We start from the raw sequence: 26,557 nt of genomic DNA, 5'->3' as shown, positions 1-26,557 counted from the left end.
CAAATGGCACAGCTCATTATTTTTCCACAGAAGCAGCAGCACTTTAATGCTGAATTCATGTCTCTCCTCTTGAAAACTAGCCAAACCTCTAAATACTGCAGACACCATTAGGGAATGAAGTATTTATTTCTTATCTTCACTTACTGTTTAAATGGAGTAGTAATGCAAATGCATCACTGTCCCTATTACTCTGGTGGCACGAAAAGAACATCCGGGGTGGGGGGGGGGGGGGGGAAGTACTTGTGATCCCTCAGGGAGGCATACATTCCCACTTAAAACAAATACACATCTCAGTGGCTGAAAAAAACAAGTGGGGTAAAAAAGGCTGGGAGAACCTCAGATACACGTGTACACTTTGTTCTTTGACCTACTTATTTGTGTGAACTGCCATATATAATAAGGACAAAGGTAATGATAATTCTGTTTTGTTGTCAGGGCACAAGAAATTTTTATTTATTTATTTATTCATTTTTAAAACTCAAACACTCAAAATCACAATCTCTACCACAAGGCCAAAATTCATTTTTTCTCCTCACATACTCATATTTTAATTATTGAAGTTAACTCGTATGTTTCCTTGCACCTAAATTTTAATTTAAAAAATATTCTGTACTTATCTGTAAATACTGCTTTTTGAGAATGGAATAGAGGTCCTCTGGGAAAATTTAATCTTAAATTTTATACAAGAAAAAGAACCTATTGCCAAACTTTAAAAGTGCGTCTTCCTTAATGTCACAAATACAATGAACCCCGAATTTTACTTTATTTCCTCCTGAAATTCAGAGTATTTTCAGCCAACTCTGCATTTTTCACTTCTGTCTCTGAGGATCTCCAAGCATTAAGTGCCATCACCAAAAGGCAGGAATTGGTGACCTCCACTTCAGAACACCAGAAGCCCAAAGATGTTTGCTGCTTGGTCACCATTCAGTGCATCCTCCTGCTTACAGGCACTGTCACATGCAGTGCACAGCTACCAACAAACCCAGCTATTGTTTTCTGTCTTCTCTAAATCTTTGCAGGGGGGTGTTACAAACCACGTCTGCTTCCTGGTTGGAAAGTGAGGAGTAGCAGGTGTAACGCTGGTTTGTTTGCTGCTTGAGGAAATCCCCCTCATCTCATCATGTTTCTAGCCCCAGACTGGGAGCTTCAGGAAGATCCTGCCTTTGAACACTTGACTAGGAGGCAGCGAGCTTATTACCATAATTGATTTTAAGCATATGGAGAGGCAGTAACTATTAATTTTTGTTTGTCTTTATTGGAATTCTTATTTCTTATTATCAAATTCAAGCCAGCAGCCAACTTGTAATATTAATCAATTCAGCAGTCTTTGATGGCTAAACAAAATCCACTTTACAGTTCAACTTACTCTTTACAATAAAAATGAAACCAAAAATACCCATACTGCTTCAATTGTTTGCAAATTGTGACTGTTGGAATAAATAATACTTCCTACCTCTAAGATTTACTGTTTGAACACTGGCACTTAATAGTTGTTATTTTCCAGCACTCAGACAAAGAAAAGGCGCCTGTAATTGCTAAGCACCATTACTAGGGGGAAAAAAAGAAAAAAGTAGTAGACAGGATGCATATGAAATTTTACTGCCCTACCATTAAAACACTTAGACTGTAAGTTTGTCCTCCACCCTGATTAAAGGGTGAGCACTTAGCCATGGTGTGCCATGACTGCCTGTCCCTTCAGAGCACTGCACAACCCACCACCTACTAACTATTTGCTCACCTACACATGAAGGCCAGAGTTTGAATCACTCCTCATCCTGCCAATTCTCACAATACAGCCATGCTGGGGGATGGATCCCATCTCCTTCACTGGAAAATATGCAGCCTATGGCAGCATGAATATCACTCATTGTAGGTCCATCAGGCTGCAGCCTTACCCACGATCATCTGATCACAGTTGCTGTTGACATAACTTCAGGATTCAACCACAGCTCAGACCCATCAGACTTTCAAATAAATGAGATGTATTTTATTGAACAGCAACATTACAAAGGGGCAAAGCAGAAGGCCAGAAACCAGAGCCCCAACAAAACATACCAGCGCCTGGTCCATATCCTTTTCCTCAAGGCCCTTCACCCCAACCCCATCGGCTCCCTCCAACTGAGAAGGAGCCAGTGCATCCCATCACCGGATGCTGGACCTCCCTGCCTAGGCTGTCAAGGCCAAGGTCATCCTCTGTGCCTCTCCCAGCAATACTTCCATGGGCTGCACAATGCCAAGCCCAGCACACAAACCCCCATCAGGATGCTGAGATCAAACCGCTCAGCACTGAATCCATGAGGAAAAAGATTTCAACATGAAAACACAATTAGCAAGTTGCAATGATATCCTTTCAGGTGAAAATCAAGAGCATGTATGACAGTGTTTCTGATGCACCAAACATCTTTCCCAATAGCCGTGGCTAGAGACAAGCAGGCTGCTGCTGCTCGAAGGGTTGGGAAGCTTGCAGAGTGCAGATGCAGCTTTCTGGACCCCTGATTACAAAAGATATGAAATCTGCAACTCTAAGTCCTTCCACAAAAGTGCAAATTAAGAATCTGGAAAGGGGAAGGTGGATAGGGAATGTAGAGGTGTAAAAGAAATGTATGAAGAACCCATTACTTGTGAAAAAGCTTTTTCTTCAAAAATTGTCCATATTGTACAGCTGGGTAACTGTTAAAAAAATTTTTTTTAAGAATTGAAAACATGTCTAGTTGGGTTTTTTTGTTTGCTTGTTTTTAATGCTGTGCCTTTTGTAGAAGCCTACAAACCAAAAATTATTACTGTAGTTGCAAATACATACAGTAATATTTCGGTTATGATTCACTGCCTTTTCCAGTACCACATCTAGGAATCATCAATTGCAAGTTGCACACAGCAGCTTCAAAACAATAAGCAACACTTTATGCACCATCCACTCCAGCTACGGAGCTCAATTTACTACCAAATTCAGTGTCACCATTCCTGAGTCTAATTCCCAGCGTCACAAATCACTACAGGCTGAGAGTATATAGCAGAGGCAGACAAAAATATATTGTTGTTCTCTTCCCTTAGTATCTTTTATTGACTGCTCCTGGAGATACAATACTGACTTGAATGAACCCCTTTGTCTTCAGTTATTACTTCCATTATTTTTATGCAATCTATATAAATACATAAATAAAACATATAGAAGCACCACAATCAAGGATAAAAGTAGTCTAGCTTCCTTCACTGGGAGCACTGACACAGAGTAAAGTGTAACGTAAACAAACTTTTAAAACGTTATGTTAGCAAGAGCTGAAGTCATAGAACAACTTTTCTTTTGAGACAACAAGCACTGCTTCAGCCTGCTATTTGTATTTCCCAAGCTAGATGAACCCGTGACATTAAATCATAAACTGTAAGTGCATTCTTGTATAATCTCTTTTAACTATTCCTTTTTAATCATTATTTGCATATTTTAAGTCCACAGAGGAGAAAACAAAGCATATATGCATGAATGTAACACAAGACCTGACAAAAAGTAAAAATAAAAAAAGCCACCTCTAAATCAGTGAAAACATCCAGATACAGTTTTTATTACTATTTTTACGGTATCTTTCCATCACCTGAAGTGAACTAAATACTTGGGTAATCTTATGTAAAGCATTTAACTGTGAGTCATCTTTAAGTATGCTCTTGCATACTAAATCAGATGAAAACAGTTGGTACTTCCTGCTGAGTGACATCCCTGTTTTTCTCAAATCTTCAAATTCCATCTTCATATGGTATTTCTGCTCATTTTAGAAACAGTGCATTACAGGTTGAACATCTTTGTTTCCAGTTGACTTTTTGTGTTCACCACTACAGATCTGCATTCAAATTTCAGGTGAGTCATTAAGTACAGGGAAAACACCAGTCTTGGTTCTCACTGGGACCTTACCACAATGATAAAGTGATATTTCAATCTTCTATTCTTCTTCCAGCTTAGTAATACCTTACATGACATCTGTGTACTAACTTAGCAAAGGCAAAATATACATACATATATGTATATATATATATATATAGCTAGAAAAGCATTATTTCAACAAAATTGGAAAACCTTGATCTATGCAAAAATTACTCAAGGTAGCTTCCACAAAGAAAAATCTCCATTGTGTTAAACCATAAGTGTTTTTCTTCCTCAAAATTCCAACTATAAATTCACTGCTTTACAAAATATATAATAAAAAAAATTACTGTAGCCAAATAAAATGAATTCCCACTCTTTCCACAGAATAGACATTCATAACAGAATAAACAGATTTAAAGAATGAATCACCCCCACTCAGAATATTTCATCCAGAATTTCCTACAATAATAATTACACATTGAAACCCTGAACAGTAGTCCAGCTAAGTACAATAACTTAGGATTTCATTTCTACAGTACAAAGTAACAGTTTAATTTATACTAGTATTAAACACTTCTTTTTCATCATAGAAGCTTTCTTGATTAAGGTTGACCATACTCTGTTATTGCAAGTTGCAGTGTGCTTTGACTCCTTAACCAGAAGGTATCTTGTATTTACAGCATATAATTGCAAAGATATAACAGTTAAATGAGACCTTTTTAAGCACAGGTGGTCAGTTAGGTTTTTGTTTGTATTACTATAATACATAAGCAACACAGAATGACAAAATAAATCAATGAACGTGAAACAAACTGCATTTTATAGGTGCACAATAAATAAATAAATAAATAGAGTTAAAAATTACTCGGAACAGTGGACAAATTTTTCATGGACAAATTAGTTGCTATTTCTGCTCACTTTTAACTACACATCCTATTTCAGATATTACTTTATGTGAGGATGCGTACATTCCCACACTACTCAATAAAACTACGCTCAATACTTCCATGTCTCTGGGATGTATGCTTTGTAGCTGTAACTTCACTATACAATTACTCAGAATAATTTTTCCTCATCTTTCTCCTGTAAGAATGGCTTCTCAAAAACAACTTCTTCCAGTCTTCTTTATTATTCTGACATGCCATAAACACAACAGCTATAGCATATACTACCATAAATTAAATATTAAATTAAATATTACCAGTCCAGGCAAGGCAGTATTTCAAATTAACCAGGCATCCACCATTTAGAACTTCCGATTCTGTAACTCCAATGTTTTTTCCAACCATGTTGGTATTAACAGTATTATACATTTTGTACAGACATTTTTTCACAAATTCTTGGTAAAGACCATCCAGTAATTAGCAAATAAAGTCACCTTTTTTTGTCCAGTCTTCTGTCCACCAGGCCTTGAATTTGTACACTGACATGCAGTATCCTCCCACGTAACATCCATAGTATGTGTCCTCATCTTCAACGGCACAGCTAAGTCTCTACATCCTAAATCATCACAAGTCCAGAGTAGCACAGAACGGACCCCAAGAAATCCTGTGTCCCTGGACACACTACTTCATTTTCCTGTCCCTTCATCTCTTCTCAGCGTTTCTCCATCACGTGTATTTGGAATCTACGTGCTCACTGTAACTCACTGCGCATTTGTACAGCAGCATAGCAGGGCCCTTGCCTCAGCTGAGCCCTCTGGACACTGTGTAATGCAAACAATCAATAATAATAATAGGTTTTGTCCCTTGGTTCCTCTTGTATCCAACAGCTGTGATCTTCTGATAACTGAATGCGTATTGTAATACCTCAGGTTTTGTCTCAGTACCAATAACATCTACACTCCCCCTCTCCTCAGACCTAGACACTAGAGACCTAGAACATCTTACGCAGTTCTGCAAGACACAGTAATTAGGTTTTTCCTCAAAACCTGTCCCCAAATTCATTCCCTTTGTGTACTCTTCCACTGCTAATCTAAGGTAACTTAATGCAATTTCAAACTCATAGATGAAGGAATTAAGAAGCAAACATTACAAAAGTTTGAGAATTAAAATATGGATGTGACATGGAAAAAACATTTTTTGTGTGTATGTATTGATTTCACTCTTACCATATTACAGGGTGACAAGAAGCACCAGCCTGTACACAGGTCAGATTCTTCACTACAGTTTGGAACATCTGATAGTCATTTAAGTTATTTCAGTAGACTAGTATTGGCATTAAACACAAGAATATGCTCAGAAATACATCCACGTATTTTTACCTGCACTCAAACACACACACAAGCAGCTAAGAGTACAACAAAAGCAGAGCTCTTTTGGAGAGACAAACACCAAACCAAGTGTCTTCTGCCAGCACCAGTCATCACCAGGCTCTGTGTGTCAGTCACTTAAATACTGCAACACCTATTGCTGGATGGAAAATACAAGTCTTCACCATGTAGCCATCCCTAACTGGACTTTTTAAGAGCTCCCCTTAGCTCTTAAGGGGAATGTGAAGAAATCAGAAAAATTGTGCCGTTTTTTGTACAGATACTATACTTCAAGCAAAGCTAAGTAAAAATTGTGTTAAGCCATGAGAGTATGTGGCAAGGTTTGGTAGCAGGGGGCTGCAGGGGTGGCCTCTGTGAAAAGAGCCAAGCAGCTGCCCCATGCCAGGTAAGAGCCAGCTCCACACAGCTCCAAAAGGGGCCTGCCGCTGGCCAAAGCTGAGCCAGTGAGCAACGCTGGTTGGGCCTCTAGGACAGCAGATTTAAGGAAGAGAAAAAAAAAAAAAAAAACTGCTGTGCAACAGCTGGGAGAGAGCAGTGAGAAAATGTGGGAGAACGAGTCCTGCAGACCCCCAAGGTCAGTGCAGAAGGAGCGCAGAAGTTGCTCCAGGCATGGAGCAGAAGCTCCCCTGTGGCCTGTGGAGAGGCCCCTGGTGGAGCAGGCTGTCCCCCCTGCAGCCCATGGGTCCCACATGGAGCAGATCTCCATGCTGCAGCCCGTGGAGGACCCCTCAGTGGAGCGGGTGGATGTGGCCTGGAGGAGGCTGCGACCCATGGCGAGACCCCAGGCCAGAGCTGCAGCCTGTGGAGAGGAGCACACGCAGAAGCAGGGCATCTGGGGGGGAGCTGCCACCCGTTGGGCACCTGTGCTGGAGCAGTTTGCTCCTGGGGGATGGATGGACACCATGGTACGGACCCATGTTGGAGCAGTTCTTGAAGAGCTGCTGCCTGTGGGCAGCCCACACAAGATCAGTCCGGGAAGGACGGCATCCAGTGGGAGGGACCCCATGTGGACCAGGGGCAGAGAGTGACCATGAAGGAGCAGCGGAGACAAAGCATTAGGGAATAACCGTAGCCCCCATTCACCATTCCCCTGCACCACTTGGGTGGAGGAGGTAAGGGAGGGCGAATGGGGGAAAAGGCGTTCTTAGTTTGCCATTAGTTTCCACTATTCTAGTCTGATAGTGATAGGCAATAAATCATATTAATCTCCCTATGCTGAGTCTGTTTTGCCTGTGACAATAACTGGTGAGTGATCTCCCTGTCCTTATCTCAGCCCTAGAGCCCTTTCCCCCCGTCTTAATTTGAGGAGAGGGAGTGAGAACATGGTTGTGGTCGAGTTCAGGTGCCCAGCAGGCTAAAACCACCACAAGCAGGTTATCTACACTAGCTTGTCATATCACTACCACTCGGTTGCTGTCACCAAGGCAGCACCACATAAAACATCTGAAGATACATTTTTAGACTGCTGAAGAGACTGCTTTGTATTCAACATACAGAAAGCTAGAAATGTTCTTCAGACAGCCTTCCCATGCATCCTTTATAGCATGCATCTGTTTATGGTCATACATTAGTTTCTCGGCTGTGATTTTTATTATAACTGCACTTGAAAACACGTTCCTTCAGTATTTGAAAATAACATTATGCTGGATGGGGAATAGGCCAAAAAAATATTTTTTATTTATAATTAAAACAACACAGCTATTCCTGTTGCATTTCACAAAATATGGATATGGATAAGTGCACCATGTTCATTTACTAGACATTCTTTGTAAAGAATGTCTTCAGTTAGATGCCTAGCACTGAAACAGTGCCAGCTACAGCCTGATTTGTTATAACTTATCTGACACTTTGGGGATCCCTCCCTTAATCGAGAAAAACTGACAAATGTATTCAGTGGGACATTTCCTTTGGTCTAGAGAACAAACTGGAAAACTTTCCTGTCCACAGGCTGTGTCAGATTTCAGTCAGACAGCTCATGAGCTTGAATTACACCATTCACACACAGAAGAAAATTCAGCTTTACAAATTAAAAATGCAATGTTTCTATGCAACTAGGTAAATACTCTAGACATTCCTTCTCAAAAAGCTCTTCAGCATTTCTTTCTCCCAAATCAAAGCTGACTTGAACATTACGAGCTTTATATCTTGTTTACAAAGATGTTCAGAAATTCATCTCAAGAGATGACCATCAAATAAATTGTGCTTTCTAAACACCCTGATAGCGATTAGAGATTTTACATACAATTCCATTTAAAGAACTTCTCATAAACTGCTTTTTCCTCACATTGAGCTCTCCTCTGAAGTGATAAATATAGCAGCTACTAGGCACCATTCTTAAAATTTTATTTCTTTAAATTTAAAACAGGGTAATACAGCTCTACACTCTTTACAGCAAATGAGCACATACAGAAAAGATAAAGAAAAGAGAAATATTGATGAAAAAGTAGCCTTTAACATTAGAGTTGCCAAAGAAGTTTGAAGGTAGTTTCCTAATGAGAAAGAAATGTTTCTATTTCTATTTCATGTTGTTTCTAGAAAATAGCTTAGGTCAAAAGTGGTTAAATGGCATTTCTATAAGACCCATCTCCATTTTAAGATCCTTTCTAAATTAAAAATCTTGCTTGGCCCCAATAAGACTATCATCAGAGCATTTTCCAAGAGAAAAAGGAACTCGTTTTCAAAAGATCCCTAAGTCCTTCAGCAACAAGAAGCTTGAATCCCTAATACTTGATCCACAGTTGATCTTTACAATCTCCCTTTAGCAAAACACAGTGATAACTTATTTTTTCCACTGTTGCCTGGACCTCACTGTCATGCAAGCCTTCCCATCAGATTTGAAGGAAAAGATAAACCATTTTCAATCAAGGCTCCTAACAAGATCCACAAACATCCACATGTAATCTGTTAATGAATGCTTGTTTTTTCTGATCTTTTTATCATGTGCTGGATCCTATTGATTTCTTGAATACTGGAAAATATGTTGTTTTAAAAAAAAATCTATATTAAGTGAAATAGCTAGGAACAGATGTAAAAAGTTTCTTCTGTTCTACAGTTCTCTCCAAGGGGGAAAGAAATATAAATATTTTATATATATATATATATATATATATATATATATACACACACACACATATATATATATAAAAAATGTATGCACACACTTTTTCGTTCTTGATCTTGCAAGGGTCAAGACTATAAAATTGTGTGATTCATCTTCTTTGGATAGCCTGGTTGCCAACAACAAAACCACGTCAGCTGAGCTGCGTAGCTAATGCACTGAAAGGTACCAGAGCAATGCAGCAGAATTTCTAATGCCTCAAGTCTGAAAAGGAAGAAAAACACAGTTCATGAAAACCTTTCAAGAGGCTCAGCAGTTTGATAGTTCCCTTAAGCAACTTTAGTAATGTGTTTAAAAAAAATGTAATAAATAAATAAATAAAATATAACAAAAAAACCCTTAAACACTTCTCCATAGGAGGTCTTTTTAAAACAACCGCAGAGAGAAGGATTCAACATTGAAAGCTGTACCACAGTTCCATACATGTTATGTTGATTAATCAAGTGGGAAAGATACTGATATCAGCTAATCTTTAATAAAACTCTTTGTGTCCCCTGGATCATCTCTGAATCTTGTAACAGCAGCTTCTTTCAACCTCCGGTCAGTTCATGAGCATCACATTGTGTTACTTCAATTACAATGACACTTTCAATTGACATATCCTTGCCCTTAAACAGGACTAAATTTCTGACTATCATGATGGACTTTGTGCACATTTTCAGCTACAAAGACTTCCTCTATGCAATTACTAACATTCTATAGCCTCAGGCTTATCATGATGCACTGGATTTTGTATTCTGTTTGCCTCTACTACTTGCTAAATACCTTCTGAATGTACAGCATGTAAAAAAAAATTTACTCTTACCACAAATGATTGAATCTGAAAATATAATATGCAAACAACATCTACAAGAGCTAAGAGTTATCATAGCTAGATGGGATATTAAAACACTATTTAAGTAACAGAAGTTGCACAACCAAAACCTAGTGAACATCGTGGACTGACCACACTTTCTCATTTGAATTCTCTTATACACCCAGTGAAAGAGCTAATCCTTGGCCACCAGTAGGTGTGAACTCAGAATCTGCTGGTACCACTGAAGTAAACAGTCCAAGTTTCCAGCTGAACCAGCCAAAAAATTGTCAGTTACAGTGAGACAACTGCCCTCCATAGACCAGAGGGTTTCATAGTAGTAACATAGACCGTTCCAGACCATCCTTCTCTTGTACTAGCATCTGATATTTTAGCGGCAAGGAAAAGCCAACAGAGAAGGAATTTCTTCTGGGAGTCAGTACCAAACCTGCATAGCCTGATTCTGATCTCTCTGTTTTGTATCTTGCAAGTTTGAAAGAAGTGATGAAAGTCTCTTTCACAACATCGTTTCCCTTACCTCATAAGGAGTGGAAGGAATAGGTGTTCTGGGCTACCTTCCAGATCAGAAGTAGCCACGTCTATCCAAATTATTTTTGTTCTCTGACCCAAACACCGCCGTAGCTTTCAACAACATGTATCCAGTCTTACGAAATGTATTTATGATTTTACTATATTGTACCACCTTACTGAGAAACATTAATTACAGAATAGAGGTTGCTTTCCACCCTGAGGGGGGAGAAAAAAAAAAATTCATAGGACAAACTACTGCTACTGCTTTCATGGAAAAAAAAGGTTCTCTGCAAAAAGAAAAACAAGTCACAAGAATCTTACGTAACTGTTATGTAATATATAAAAGTGATATCCATCTCTCCTATAAGTATTAAAAATTTCAAAATAATTCCATACCCACAGAAAAAGTGTGATAAAGCATTTTATTTATTAATCATAAAACTACAGTGAGTGTAAGATTATTACAATAATCTAAGTTCTTTAGGATATAAAAATCTTTAATATAAGAACATATTCTATATAACAGAACACTGAATCCAAATTAAAAAATACATTAACCTTGACTTCAGCATGAGTTGCACAAAGAACAAAACAATGCACACCAGTAGATCAGTTTTAAAAGAGGACAAGGACCTGTTTATAAACACTGTCATGTTTCCCAACATTGTCTTCTTCAGAAGAAAACTACCACGTAGGGTTCATCACCCTTCATACAGGGAGGGCAGTTTTTGAAAGAACTTACAAATTGAAAGGTGGGTTAGATTCCAGATATGGGTTAGTTTAGACAAAAATATATAGAGATGTATAGATACACAAATCCCTAAAAGGTTGAGAACAAACACAAATCAGCAACAAGATACACGGAAGTAAGACGCAAACAATGTGTGCTTTCAAGCAATCAATATGTGTCATTTTCTTATTTTTACTCTGATCCACATTGATTTTAATGCTTAAGGAAAAAAGAAGTTAGTTACACAACATTTTACATTAACATAATCATGAGAACATGCCATATACATCATTTGAAATAGTTCATTTCCGATAACAAAGAAGCCTCTGGACAACTGGAAAACAACATATAGAATACAAAATATGCAAGGGTGCACAGAAGGTTTGGTTCCATTTATGGAAAATTCAATAAATATAGGCTGTAAGTTTGCTATCTCAGCAGGAAATAAGCTGGGAAATGAATATTATCAGATAATGCCGTGCAAATCATGCGTAGCCAAAAATTGGTTGAAGACCTTTCCATTAAAGCCTGTCAATTTTACTGTAAGCCAAGAGTCGAGGAGACAGACTACACCAAGTAGAAAAACAGGAGTAGAAGCGAAAGACCTTCTACTGTTATACCTGTATGTTTTTTACTATACATTCTGAGTACAAAGTACACTATTCTGATCAGTTCAGAAAAAAAAAAAAGGCAGACTTATTTTACCATTAACATGCTCTTTACAATGAACCTGAAAGCGTACCTAATTTTTGCAATTTCACCACTGCCATAGTTAACACAGTAGTCTGAAAGAGCAACACTGCCCAGTAAGAGCTCATTTCCAGGAAGTGCTAATCCAATATCCCTAAAATTGGCTTTAATTAGGCTTACAGACAACAAATAAATCAAGGGAGATCCCAAGATCTTTCAGAAACTCTTTGTGACAAGATAGTTGCTTACATTGAAGTGTAATTGAAACTTTCTTCATTAACTAAACAAAAGCAACTGTACTCACGTAAAAGTAAAAGCTTCAAGACAAGTCACGTCTCTAATCTTACAATACAGACCACGAAAAAAAAGTGTTTTTTTTGTTTTAATTTTTAAAAAGTAAGAAAAAAGATACAAAGAAAGATAGGAGATAGGAGACTGGAAGAGTAAAAGGAATAAGAAAAATAAGTATTTTGTACATATCAATTACCTAAAAAACAGTACTCCCTCACAGTATATATGACGTCCTGAGTAATTTAAACAGCATACATAACCTCAAACCCAAATTAGAGCTGACTTCGAGTTCCATAGAAGACATAAAAATTATGCTGGACACAGTAAAAGTGCACTGCTAACGCAAATTAAGGATACTACTCCGCAAGAGCAATATTTCATTCATTAATGAAGAACTAATGAAGACTTCAGGAGATTTGCAGAATAAGAAAAATCTAGCATTCTCCTCAGATAGCAACATGACAGATTATCACCTTTGTTGCATTGGACAACCAGGTACGTGGTTTACCAGTATTTAGATGTAAACACTTTGAAGCACAATTAGCGAAGCATACACATTTTAAAGCTAATTGTGTGAAAAGCAGGTCACACATTTTTGGGGCATAAACAAGATAAATATTAATCGTGCTTAAAATTGCAGACAAAGAGCATACAAAATGATATGTGCTCAAGTCTAGAGGAAGAGACTTGACATTATCACCAGTGAGAGTAGAACCAGACTTAAAAGAAGCGTATAGCCATATAGACCCCCTGAAGTCCTGGGCAAGCAAATTGGTTCATAAAATGTTTAATGGATACAGAGTAGATTATTCTGCTAAATATCTGACAAAATCAATTAATTTCCATTACAATTGCAATAGAACTTAAGCAACAGGTAATACAGCCGTGTTTTTATTGGAAGCAGCCTTTGTAATGCAGCACTTGGTTTTAAGCTTATGGTACAAATATATTTTTTGGCCTGAAGTATTTTCTTCTGCACTTTTACTAATGAAATAGCCTTTAACAATCTGTTATACCAACCTGCCTGTTTTATGCATTTCTTTCACTTAAACAATTTATTATTCCTTCAGCAGGGAAAACGAGATCCAGCTAGAAATTTTGAAAGGAATATAAGGATTTTCTTCAGCTGATTACTGTAGTTAAAGGTGTGCAATGTAGCTACAAACCCATTTCACTCCCAGAACTGCTCATTTCTCTGCCCCTACCAATAAAACAAATTACTAGGCTATAACTACTAATAGCAAGCCATAACTTTTGAATAAGAACTTACTACAACAAAGTGCGCTTCCCAAGTTCTAGATGTGGTTCCAATTGTCAAACTGTAATTCTGTAACAGACATAAATCATCATAAAAAAATCTCACTCACTAATATGAAATCACATAGATACATAAAGAAGAATTTTGTTAGCATTAACACTCCCATGGTTCACTGCCCAACTGAACTCACTCTTTCATTGAATGCGTGTTCTGACCCATGTTAGTTAATTCTGTTAGTAAACCAAAAAGTGAAGCAAGGCCTTCCTATGTAAACAGAAATGCAGGTGCCATGCATAGAAACAAATCTCTCCCATCAAGTTCTGAAGCCTGAGCATTTCTCACACACCATATTAATAGGATTACTTTACAGGATTAGAGCTTTAGGAAAACTAATACAGCATCTCTCCACTAACCCTTTCCTCAGAGTCAAAAGAATACAACCCTGTGCAGAAGGCCAGAGTAAATGATTCCTTAAGCCAGGATTTCTAGAGAGCAGCGACTTACCATGTCTGAGGGGCATCCCCCAAAACAAATTGGTATGGAAGGGAAGAATAGTCACTGATACTCTTAACTTTGCAGCTGTCACATAAAAAAAAATAAACAAACTGCAGAACAGAGTGCAGAATAAAAATAGAGGTAAAACAGAAAACACATAATTCTGCTTTACTAACAGATCTAAAGAAGTATATAAGGAAAGAAGAAATTTAGAGACTGCAGCTGCAATTGCAGCAGACACATAAGTTATAAGCTAAAATTCAACTAGAAATCTCAGAATAAAAAAGAAGAGCTATACATTACTTCTGACAATTAAAACAATCAAAAAAGTGATGCCTGTAACATTCTCAATAAAATATACCAGCATCACAGCCTGACATATCTTTAAACCACATTCATCTAATGATTATCAGTAGATTATGACTACTAGGGGGGAGAGGGGGAGGAGGAGGGGAACAGAACTAGATGATCTTTAAGGCCCCTTCCAATCTAAACCATTCTATGATTCAAACAGGTATGACAATTCCTAAATTAAATTAAACATCTCCATTCTCAGCCGGCTGCAGTCAATAAACAGGTGTAAGTTCTTCAGTACTTAAAACTGCAGCTATACAGTGCTTTTTGTGTATTTTTTTAGCCACATTTCTCCTAGAAAAATATATATATTTCTCTTCATCTTTAAGAACACAAAAAGCTTACAAAGCTTATGAATTCTTACAACCTAATTCTTATTTTTGTCCTTCATTATCAACAACAACAAAAAAACTACTTGAGCCTAAACTCAGAGTTAAAATTTCTAGGCACAAACATGTTTTATTCTGGAGAAAAGCCAAGCACCAAGGTATACCTCTCAAGAGGATGACAAAACTCAGTATGAGATTTGACATCCCTCCCTCACAGATTCCATCCCTCCTTTTCTCATCAAATGCTGTACAGCTAAAATTAAGGATTTTTGAGCTGAAGGACTCCAAAAGCATCAGATGTTTTCCATACATCAATACAATGATGTGGAGAAACACAGATTACTCAAGTTCTCATCATAACCACTCTCCTACATGGTAAACTTGATGTGACATTTTTAATATAGTTATTTTCCTGTTCTGTGAGAGGAAAAAAGGAAAGACCTTGTCCTTGCCATTTGTCAGATCAAGACAACAAGAAATAAAAAATAAACAAATTCCGAGTTTAAAGAGCCACCTTCAGGAAAACATCCTTCCACCAGTTTGAATAAAAGTTTAAATTCATAACTGAAGACAGTAGCAAGTTCTGCCACAGGCTTGGGTTGAAGTGTGTCAAACTGTATCAGGAAGAGCAATCAAACCCAATACCAGAAGACAGAGAGGTCTCAGCAGCTATGACAATAAAAAGGAATAATGAGAGAGATCAAACAAAAAATGTTGGACTCAGAGGTTGAAAGTTCAAAGAAAAGCAACTGCAAATGAACGAGCGTATAGCTTACTGAATATAGTACTCTTGTATGAGATACTGCTAACAATTCTGATGTGGACTTGGAAGCATAACATCACACGTAATATCTTGGAACTATCCAAAATACAAGAGCATTTCCTCCATAGGATTGCAGGAAACTTTTATATCAAAACAAAATTTACAGCATGTTTCTACAAGATTTTTTGTCAGCTCAAAATGGAGTTGTTTTGTGTTTTTTTTCTCTTAAAGCAATTCTGAGAAACTAAGCAAAGCTTCCACTAAATCACAATATGTCTCAAATGTGTCTGTTCAAACCTATAGCTGAGTTACATATCATTGGGCTCTGGGAGTAGCAACATATCTGAAGAGTTTAAACACTTACCTGACAAGTAACATCACCATTATTAGGAAGAAAAAAGAAAAATACTTCTTTCACAAGTGAATCCACAATTAGTTAATGAAGCTCCGGCTTATTAAGAAGTGAGCACAGCATAAAGCTATGCTGCCACAAAAGCAGGTGGGAGCTCCTGCTAGTCTTTGTTAGAAAACTGGGATGATCTTTTCTGTGATGATGTTGCAGGCAGTGGCTGCTCTTAAGTTGTTCTGTTTATTGCAGTGACAATGAAGAAATATCATTGCTGTTCCCCTGATGGGCACAGAATATTGCAGTAGCTCTGCATTGCTATGGTTGCCTTTTAAAGGCTTCAGCTGTTACCTAAACTAGCCCCTTTGTGCCTTTTCTCATTTACTGAGATGCATCAGGCATCCACTTCAAGGGGTCTTCCATTCCTGAAGTGGCACAGAAAGCACAGCAGGACATGGCTTTCAGTATCATACACTTGCAAAACACAGTATAGGTCTTATTATTGTAGGATTTTGACGAGAGACAGAGAATTATGCCAGGCTATGCTATTCTTGTTTTGCTATTGGGAGAATTTCCAGGGTATAAACTGTAAATAATTCAAGCGCTCTGTTCTCACCTCCTTCTGACCACGGTTAAGATATAAAATGGGTGTTTTCAAGCTGCCTGAAGGATGAAATAACAGGTTTCACGTTTTCAGCTTTAATTAAAAGAAAATACATTACTCTTAGGTTGTTATTTTATTTGCCACATATCATGAAAGCATCTTTTAAAGCTTTTTAATCTAGATACTAGAAAGCAGTGACAAGACACTAAGACTGAAAAATCTGCCCTGGCTTTTTTTTTTTGTATCATTTTTCTTCAGAAATATCATATCCTCTTCCTACTACTTGAGGATAACATTAATTTTACTTCAAGAATTCATGTTATAAATGCAAATGCGTACAAACAGAGGAAACGTTAACCCAAATGAAACACTTCTTTGTAATGCATATGCATAAATTTGGATAAAAGTATCAAAAAGCAATTAAGGTGTCTGGATTATGTACTTCACTAGCAACTGTTTCTATTCACCTATGCTCAACGCTCAGGGAGCAAATTCAAACCAAGTAGCTCAATCAAGCCAGAGCCCAGCTTCTGGTAGTCTTATACATCAGTATGAAACTTTCTCTTGAGATACAGAACTTTCTTGTACCTTTGTTCAAAGATGAAGTCTAAAATGGTATTAATGGGAAAACATTACTCATTCGCCTCTAGTGATTATTTGTCTTGAGAATTTATTCATTTGAGTAAGTGACCCCTTGCAATCAATAGCAAAATTCTTGTTTATGATGTATAAAAGAGAAAGCCCCTGACCAATACAAAATACAAAGAATTCCTGCAATTTTATTTCCACTTTAGAGGGACAGCCATCTCCAGAAATTCATAGAGCTTAATTTCCCAGAAGTGCTGCACTAAAAGATCCATCTGATAGATGACAATGAAAGTCTCCTAACAATGTCATAACTAGGAGCAATTCCAATCAGAAGACTGAATCTTCCCAGAGCTTTATGGTTTTCAGAAGCAAACTGACATTTACACAGTAAAAACTATTAGGCACACATTTGTAGCCAGTCTGCCTGCAAACAAAGTCGGGAGATGAAAACCTGGTTCCGTTGAAGTCAATAGCTCTGCCTTTGGTGGTATCCAAGTTTCGCTCATGAGACCTCGTTACCCTACGTGACTGGGGGAACCATTACAAACATAAGCCATCTTTTTTTAAACAAGTGGTTGTATAAAAAAAACATTTTGTTCATTTGACTAATGTATTTATTTTAGCCATTCTTATCAGTACCTAATAAATGTGTGGTACATATTTACAACAGCAGGGCTTCATTCTGAGACTTCTCCATAGCATTCCAAGTAATTATTTGCTAATGACTAAAGACATACTCCTTTTATGCACAGATTAAGAAAAAAATGTTCGGACAATATAGCAAGTACATCGCTGACTTCTTTAATCTAAATCAACCACAGTTCAAACCACAACAACCACAAAGAAAAATTTAAACTTAGAATCATAGAATATCCCGAGTTGGAAGGGACCCGTAAGGATCATCAAGTCCAACTCCTGGCACCGCACAGGTCTGCCCAAAAGTTTAGACCATGTGACTAAGTGCACAGTCCAATCTCTTCTTAAATTCAGACAGGCTTGGTGCAGTGACTACTTCACTGGGGAGCCTGTTCCAGTGTGCGACCACCCTTTCGGTGAAGAACCTCTTCCTGATGTCTAGCCTAAACTTCCCGTGCCTCAGCTTAACACTGTTCCCACGGTTCCTGTCACTGGTGATAATGGAGAATTGGTCACCTGCTTCTCCACTCCCCCTCACGAGGAAGTTGTAGACTGAAGTTGTAATGTTGTAAACTTCTTTCATCATCCTCATAAAATGTGTCCATTTACCAGTTCAGCAAAGGTTATTTATGTACTAGTACCATGACACAAAAAAGGAACAAATTTATGTCACTTAAGTTTTTATCAGGAAGAATAGGAAAGCCCAGCACCTACACACACAGATAGTTTCTAACTTCTCTTTTGCTGTCCACACATAGCAAAGTCTACTTTTTGAGCCAATTCAGTAAATTTAATCAACAGTTTAGGAAACAAAACCAAAACTCAGTTTTAATACAAAACACCTGTAAGTTAAAAAAAAAATCAGGAGGAAAAGATCTCCGTATTTTTAGTTTAATTCATGTACTTCGTGGATGCAGCCCACTTTCATTATTCTCTCATATGGTCACTTGCCTATCTTTTATCTTGACTCAGAGAAATATTTCAACACACCCTTATCTTTGCACAAGAACTGTTGTACTTTCCTGAATTAGAAGCATCACGCACATTTTCCACACAGCTATATAAAAGGAAAGCCACCTTTAAAATACACCTGTAATAGCATAGCATTAAAATAAAGAAGTCAAAGGCAGATGTAGCTCTTGAGACTGTGCTAAGTCTTTGGTCAGAAGTTAATCCGTGTTTATACTGGAATTCTCTCCTTACAATGTACCCGCAGCTCAAGTTCCTGTGATAGATTTTCGTCGGGCCTTCATGATGCTAAGCAGCACCATCCATCAAAACACTTTCAGGCACTGAAAGGAAGAGTTCTCTATGCATCAAAACACAAGCCAGCTAACTCACAGGGCTAGCAAGAAACTCGTCTCTCTGTTGGACCAGCTGCTTGCTACGGAGCTTCCTCAACCTCTCTCTCACATGTCCCATACAGACAACCTCCAGATGCAGAACACCAGACAAGACAGTACACAGACAACTGATTTTATCCACTGATAACCACTCTAAGGGTGGTATAAAATGTTTGTCTAACAATTTAGGAATTAAAACACGGATATCCAAATGTTCACACAATTCCCAAATAAGAAATGGACTAGATGTCCTGGCTAAAATGCATTCACTACAGTCTGTCCAGTTCAATTCCAAAACAGAATTTGAGATCGGATTGAGTATCTGTACTGCAGTGCAGTGCCTTAGGGACGAAGGTACAGACACTGCAATGGCAGCCACGCCATCCCTCACATGAGTTGTTAAGCAGTAGTCTCTTGTGCCAGTCCCTGGTGAATCTTCAGAAGTCGCATACCGACAGTTACAAGGAATAGCTTTCAAGATAAACAAAAGCTAGCCAAAGTGTCTTTCAATGTTTTTTCCTTCTAAAATCGTTCCTAATATCCAAGGTTGGTTTTGTGCATTTTTCTCAGTGCACATTGGCAGCTGCATTTGTACATTTGATGACCGCAGCTAACAGAATTGAAGGTGTTACGTATTATGATTTAAAAAATACTTGAAAGATAAACAGTGAATGAAAAGCACTGTAGAGGGAAAAAAAATCATTTCTATTCTTTTTCACCAAGAGATACACATAGAAACAACTCTTCTTATGTTTCATTACTTATTATTTTAAAATAATCTTAAGATCTGGTTTGTCCAGCTTCCTTCTTTGTCCTGTAGTTCCATCTTCATTCATGATGGCATTTAAGTATATGATTTTTAATCAGATTTGAAGTGACACTCCTTGTTTAAATGCTTTTATAAAGAGGAGTATCTGCAACAGAAGTGACTCTGGAATCACAGAATTTCTGTCCTTCAAACACAATCACATTTGAACCACATTCTTCATTTTAGAGTGAAGAAAAATTCCCTGCCACAAACTGCATTCTTTTATCATCTGAAGTACAAAATCCCAGCACTGAGTTAGCAAAATCTTCTGCACATCAAACCTAAACAACATTTAACTTCATTTAGAAGTACATTTCCAGTGTTGGAAAGTACCCTTCCAATTTCCTCTAACAGTCATAGTCATACTCAGAACAATTAAGTCCATGTACAAGATAATGCAGCACAGAACACATTCACACAAGCAAGAGACCTTATTAAACAAATGGGGGAGGGGGGAGCACAGAAGAACATCAGCATTCTAATGGAAAAGGGAAAGGGAAAGACAATGAGTTCAAAGGACCTGTGGAAAATGTGCTGCACACGCTGACTGTGCTTCTGATTTCTGACAGACATGTTAGCCTCCACTGTCTTACAGGACAGTGAGAAAGACCATAATCCCGTCAGACTTACTTCAGTGTGTCCTGATGGTGTCACCTACCATAAACATCTTAAAGACCACCTGTCTCTGATGCAAGGAACTCCACAGCTCCAGGAAAACATACGTACTGGCATCAGGAACATCCTGAGATCTAATAGCTGAATTGCAGTATCTCGTCACTCCTTGGTACATAATTGCTTCCAAAACTCAGGGCACCTTTAACCAGTGTAAGGGATACTCCTAGGCAGTATTTTGTTGAAATACTGCTACTGTTTCAACCCTATCCTCCACAACACGCCTCCACACGAGGGCCTTTATGTGCATACTGCACCACAAACGTTCAGTCCTTGAACGTACACATTATGAAAGGATCATATGCATTTAGGCAAATACATTTTCTGTTCTCCTGTGGAGCTCCGAATTATTTTCCCTTTGGATAAATTACATATCCTGAAACAAAAGAAAAAAGTAAACAAGTCATTCCCCTGTTAACTATAAACAGTTTGTGTTATTGAACATAAAGAATAAACAAATGAAGAGTTTGTTTTGTACATATCTTTCTCCTTTGTAATATTAAATAAATAAATAAATAAATAAATCCTCTACAGTGAACTGGCTATCCTCCAGACAAACAACTAATAAAACCCAAAGCAGGATACTTGCTCCTCTTCACTCCCCTTGCACCTCACGCATGCCTTCACTGGGAGGTCAGGGGAATGCAAATCCAAGCCTAAAAACGGGTACACGTAATATAAGGCTACCTCCACCTGCCATATTCAGCAGAGTAATGAGGAGACCACTGTCTGTGGAGACACCTATAATTCAGAGGACTGTACAAAACCTCCTGGAGAAGGGCTGAATTCCAGTCTGTCTGGGGTTGTCTCGATCAATATAGGAACTGATACCTCCAGAAACCCAAGGCATTAATAGGTTACGTTCACTTTTCAGAAGTGACATATCAAACAATTCCCAACTGAAACAGACATTCACCCTAGCAGCAAATTTGTAGGAGGAAATGCATGATGTCACATTATTAAAAAAATAATAAGATAAAAGCACCAAGAGAAGAGGAATCATTGGGTGAAACAGGAATGTGTGTAGACAAAGAAAAACACACACACACAAAAGAAAATTAGTGATCAACATGTAGATTGCAAACACAAATGCAGTTTAATAGCTAACTGCAAAGAAAGGCATCTTTTTATTGAAGAAAATTTCATTTCTCTTTAAACATTAAAAAATATATATATACACTGTGCTTAAATTCCAGGGCAAACTCTAAAGACAACTACAGTAATTTTGCAACATCAGAAAGAGAACCTGCATTTTCACAAAGTTTATCCAGAGCTATCAAAAGAAGAAAATACAGAAAACACTGTCTACATGTAGTGGGCCTACAGATGTCATGATTAAGGTATTCAGAGCACAGAAAGCTTTTTCGCTTGCATAAGGTGTTCTTTGAAAAGTTCTATTTTAACTACCAAAGCATTCATGAATCCATCTGTCCCTAATTACTCTTTCAAAAATAAATAACTCAGTGGAGAAACAGCAGCAATTATCAGGTAACAGTTGATTTCAAGTGCTTTCTATCAATGCCATCCAGAAATTTACACATATCTAATAGCTTTACAGAAAACTAATCCAAACTTTCTAAGGATAGAAAGAAGACTACACAGGTTACATCTTAAAGCAACTGACTTTTCCAAGCAACGCTCATAACTCCAACAAAAGAGAAGTAAAAATCTCACTACTTACAAATAACTACACATTAAAGTTTCACTACTTCATGCAAAAAGGTTATTTCTTTTTATTATTATTACTTTATTTCACTACACAAAAAGCCTTCCCTGTGCCTCAGTTTACCCTGTTCAAGGTCATTTTTCCACCAGTACGACATCCTAAAAAAACGTCCAGGATGGTCTAAGGCTGTGTTTGCCAGATCTCTACTAAGCCTGACGCACATTATCAGGAGTGTTGTTTTTACATAATGTGCTGTTGCTGTCAGGTGCTGTGGTTTAACACTCTGTCTGTGCAGAGCAGTATTAGCATGCTCCCTGCTTCTCTTTCCCTATTAGGCATTCAGATAACAGCACTTCCATGAGCTACGCTTAACATTCAAACCTGCAGTAAGCCTGCCTGTGATGGTACAAGTCTTCCAGAAATGTTCACCAGCAAGAGGACTAACAATAAAACTCAAAAATGGAATGGCACATTTTCTTTCAAAGAAGTATTTTGTTTTGCCTTTAGGTGTTATACAACACTACAATACAAGTCAAATAATGCTGAGAGGGGAAAAAAAAAGTCGACAATTTTCATGCTAGTGTTGCATAACAGCTATATTCCCTGTCTAACCAGACCTTCCAAGAATTCAAAATATTTTAACAGGAAAATTATCTATTATTTCCCAGTTTCTGATTGAAATAAAGCTAAGACCACCAAGATCCATGATTTGTACTGCTGCCAACAGCAGATATATGGTATCTATGTGGTTTGCTTCCCCCTCCTTTTTATGGGTTTTCTTACAAGACATGGATCATGAACATTTTCTAAGTCAGACTGCACTAAATAAAAAGGAAAATGAGCTTAACCACATGGTCTCAGTGTCTCTATAACATCCTATCAAACATCTCAGCAATTTTTCCAAAAGCTGTGACAGGGTATGCGTACGGCACCATGCAAATATGCCCATCTACAAAACTTGCTGGGGCTGTGTGTACAAGCAGCACTTGCGACATGGCCCAGCAGGTAAATAAAAGCATCGCTGGGAGACAAATAACCCCGAGAAGCATAAAACGCAGCAGTCCCGACGTATTAATTAAACTCGGGGAAGAAGTGCTCTAGCGCTTGACGTGCTCGGGACTGAAGAAGACAGGCGTACAGAAGGGATGCCCACACCAGAGAAGGGGTTAGTCCGTGCTCCGCGACGAGGGCGCCCCGCAAGTTAGCGGAAACCTTGCTGCGGAGCGGGCTACGAGGGGACAGGCCACTCTTTTTTAATATATAAAATCTCCTTTTACGCAAGGAGTGCGACCGCAGCCCTGAAGCCGGGGACTCCCCGCAGTAGGAGCGGCGGATACCTGCGGGGAGGCGGCGGGGGCGCCCTGCCCGCCCCCCACCACCCCCGGGCCGCCCCCGCACCGCGGCACCGCCGCCCCCCGCTCCCAAACCCCGCTAACCCCACCGGGGGGACAGCTCGGAGCCTCCCCCTGCCCGGCAGCATCCCCTCTACCCCACCCCTCCTCGCGTCCCGGTGCCCCCCCAGGGCAAAGCCCAGGCGTCACCCCCCGGCCCAGCGCGGAGGAGGGGGATGCAGGCACGGCGCTTACAGTTCGCAGGAACTGGATCTCGTCCTCGCCCTCGCCCCCCTCGGCCATGGCTCCCCCGCTCTGTCTTCCTGCCGGGCGGCGGCGGTGGCTCCGGGTGAGGAGAAGGAGGAGGCGGCCGAAGGCTGGCCGCCCTACCGGGCTGGGGCAAGTGCGGGGATGGCGGAGGCGGCAGCCCCAGCCCGGCCCTGGCTGTGAGCGGGGTGCGGGTGCCCGCCCGCCTGCAGCAGGTTGGCGCGGCTCGGCACGGCTCGGAGCGGCTCGGCCGCCTCAGTGGCAGTGCCTGGCACGAGGGGAGGGGGATGCGATTAACGGCGGGGGGGGGAGGGCGGAGCTCCCGGCCCCCCCGCTGCTGCAGGTGATCCGCAGCCCGCAAACCCGCCGCCCCGCAAACCCGCCGCCCAGCGCCCCTTGCTGGCTGATCCGCGGAGAGGTGGCCCGGGGGCGGACGGACGGACAGATGGATGGATTGATGGATAGATGGACAGACGGACGGGTGGATGGATGGGTGGATAATGGATGGATGGATGGACGGACGGACGGACAGCATGCCCATCCATCCTGGAAGCTCACCTCAGGCATCTGCCACCCAACCCAGCAGCCACTGCATGGCATGAAGCAAAGGGAAGCAGGGCAGTGGTGGCCATGTGGCACGTGCTTCACACAGCTCCGGGCCTGGCTATGAGGGCTGGGACTGGAGCCCCACATGCCTCCAGCAGCCACGGAGTGGGGGAATGGGGGAACAGGCAACCTGGGCCTGCCAATGTTGGGCCATGGAAGAGGTACCCTGAGAGAGGGGGGTGTGAACTGCTCTGTGGGCAGCTTGCACAAGCCAAGGGCGTCATCTGGGAGAAGAGACAGGTGGGCTACGTGGCTGCACATGGAATCTGGACCTGTTGGCCTCTGAACATCATACTAGTGCACTTAAACCAGGATGAAGGAGAGGCTTTACAACTGACCTTACTCAAAGGATAGCTAGCATGTTTGCCTTGGGGTAAAGCAGAGGGTTACCACGGAATAGCTGATCTTTAGTGAGCGTTCCTGCAGGCCATACATTACGAAGGACATTTTATTTCTAGAAGTGGGGAAGCCAGGCCTCCAGCAAAGAAATGTTTGGCAACCTCCAAGAGCTGCAAAACTTCTAACATCAGTAGTGCTCTGGAATAAATATATAGTGGAGAGGCTCTGCTAATGTGATGCAGTGGTCATGAGGCGAGGACAGTAGAGTATCTTAAGAAATAATGCAGTGAACATTGACAGTAATACGTGTGAAGGGTGTATATCTGCAGAAGGCTTTTGAAGGAGCCAAACAAGTAAACATAACAAAATCTCAACAATTTTGTTAAACAGAGTATGTGGCTAGCATAACAAGATACGATGATAACTAAGTGATTCTTGAGAAGCCATATCCATAGTCTTTACAGTGTTCAAGGGCATTGTTAAAAAGTTTTATTAAAGCTTGTTAAGAGATCTTATCATTACTCCCAGAAGTAGATAAACTGTTCTTCTGACAGACTGGCAACTGCAAGGGCAGCCAAGACCCATAAGGTCTGTAGAACAAGTAACGTATGAGTATTTAATACAGAGGTTCTACAGATGAACTCCAGAGTTAGGGTAGCTTAAGTATTTCCTTAATAATTCACTGTTTTCAGCTATTGATTGCTTCAAGAGATTTTTACCTCTCAAACTTACTTCCATGTGAAAATATTTTTCTAAATATGATAAAGTGAAATAAATGCTTTTCATATTGCTACAGTGTTCATACCTCTTAAGTATCCCTTTCTCCAAATTATTGACGGAAAGATATTTCTTGAAACATACTCCTGCTAGGAGAGGTGCGCTGAATAAATAACCTTTTGATTATGCTTTATCCCACTTACAGAACAAGTCAGTTTAACACAGCAATATTTCTCAAACATTCAGATTTGATGGTGTCTAATGAGTGAACTGTGTGCTACAGTTTTTCTGACATAAGATAATACTCTGTTAACTTCTTTACCCAAGCATCCCTTTCCATGAAATAGCTAGGAACTAATGCATGTGATACTATTAGCCCTCTGTCACATTTGTTGGACTTTCTCAGTTAGTTAAAAGGTATGCAATAACAGAGAGATACCACACATGGGTAGGTAATTTAATTTGCATAAGAAACAAAGTTAAAAGTAGTAAAGATAAAAGATCATTTTAATAACTTTCTGAACAGCGTAAAAAAGACTGAATGTCATTGAAATGAGAGCTTCTTGTTAGATTGTTCATCAAGAACTAATATTCATATGTCCATACACAGACTATTATACGCACACATATACACAATGAATATTTCATATAGTTACAAAGTATGCATAGAATATAAAATCAGTGCACACACAAATAGGCCAAAACAAAGTAAATTCCTTAACCATGGAGGTAGGTTTGACTTGTTCTGTGTTACCTCACCCACACTACTCAGCTACAATGTATGTGCCTCTCCTTTTTCTGCTGAAAACGTGAAGCCTTACTCTACCTATGTGGAAAGATCAGAAATGTTTTTACAATAAATTTCTGTACGTGATGTGTGGCCTGCTGTTCCCCATGTAGTGCTCCCTTTGTTGCCTTGTTCTCGCTATGTTTCTCTCACAACCCCATTCAAAGTTTGCCCATCTCAGTGCAGGTTTGTAATTATCACTATGACACATTATTAACTTCGTGCATTTTGCTTTTAGACAACAAGGGTTTCTTGCCCCTTCCATAACAGGCCCTTACCAGTCTTCACTGAAAACAGGTTTCTTGGGGTGATGCAGAGCCAGTATAGCAGCACCGGTGCAACAGTGCCTCTGAGATACCTCAGCAGGATT

The 26,557-nt window shown here is 39.5% G+C and overlaps 1 protein-coding gene across 1 annotated transcript in view; it reads right to left on the bottom strand.

Annotated features, from left to right (window-relative positions):
- The window catches only part of RYR2 (ryanodine receptor 2), a 416,366-nt gene extending 392,386 nt beyond the window's left edge, over window positions 1-23,980 (bottom strand). The window contains exon 1 of the mRNA XM_040551914.1: window positions 23,727-23,980. Within this exon, the coding sequence (XP_040407848.1) occupies window positions 23,727-23,774 (48 nt within the window). The 5' untranslated portion in view covers window positions 23,775-23,980. The remainder of the gene's footprint in view (window positions 1-23,726) is intronic.
- Window positions 23,981-26,557: the final 2,577 nt, after the last annotated feature.

The sequence above is a fragment of the Cygnus olor genome, chromosome 3 (genome assembly GCF_009769625.2).
Source record: "Cygnus olor isolate bCygOlo1 chromosome 3, bCygOlo1.pri.v2, whole genome shotgun sequence".
Taxonomy (NCBI): domain Eukaryota; kingdom Metazoa; phylum Chordata; class Aves; order Anseriformes; family Anatidae; genus Cygnus; species Cygnus olor.
This window is presented reverse-complemented; position numbering and strand designations above follow the sequence as displayed.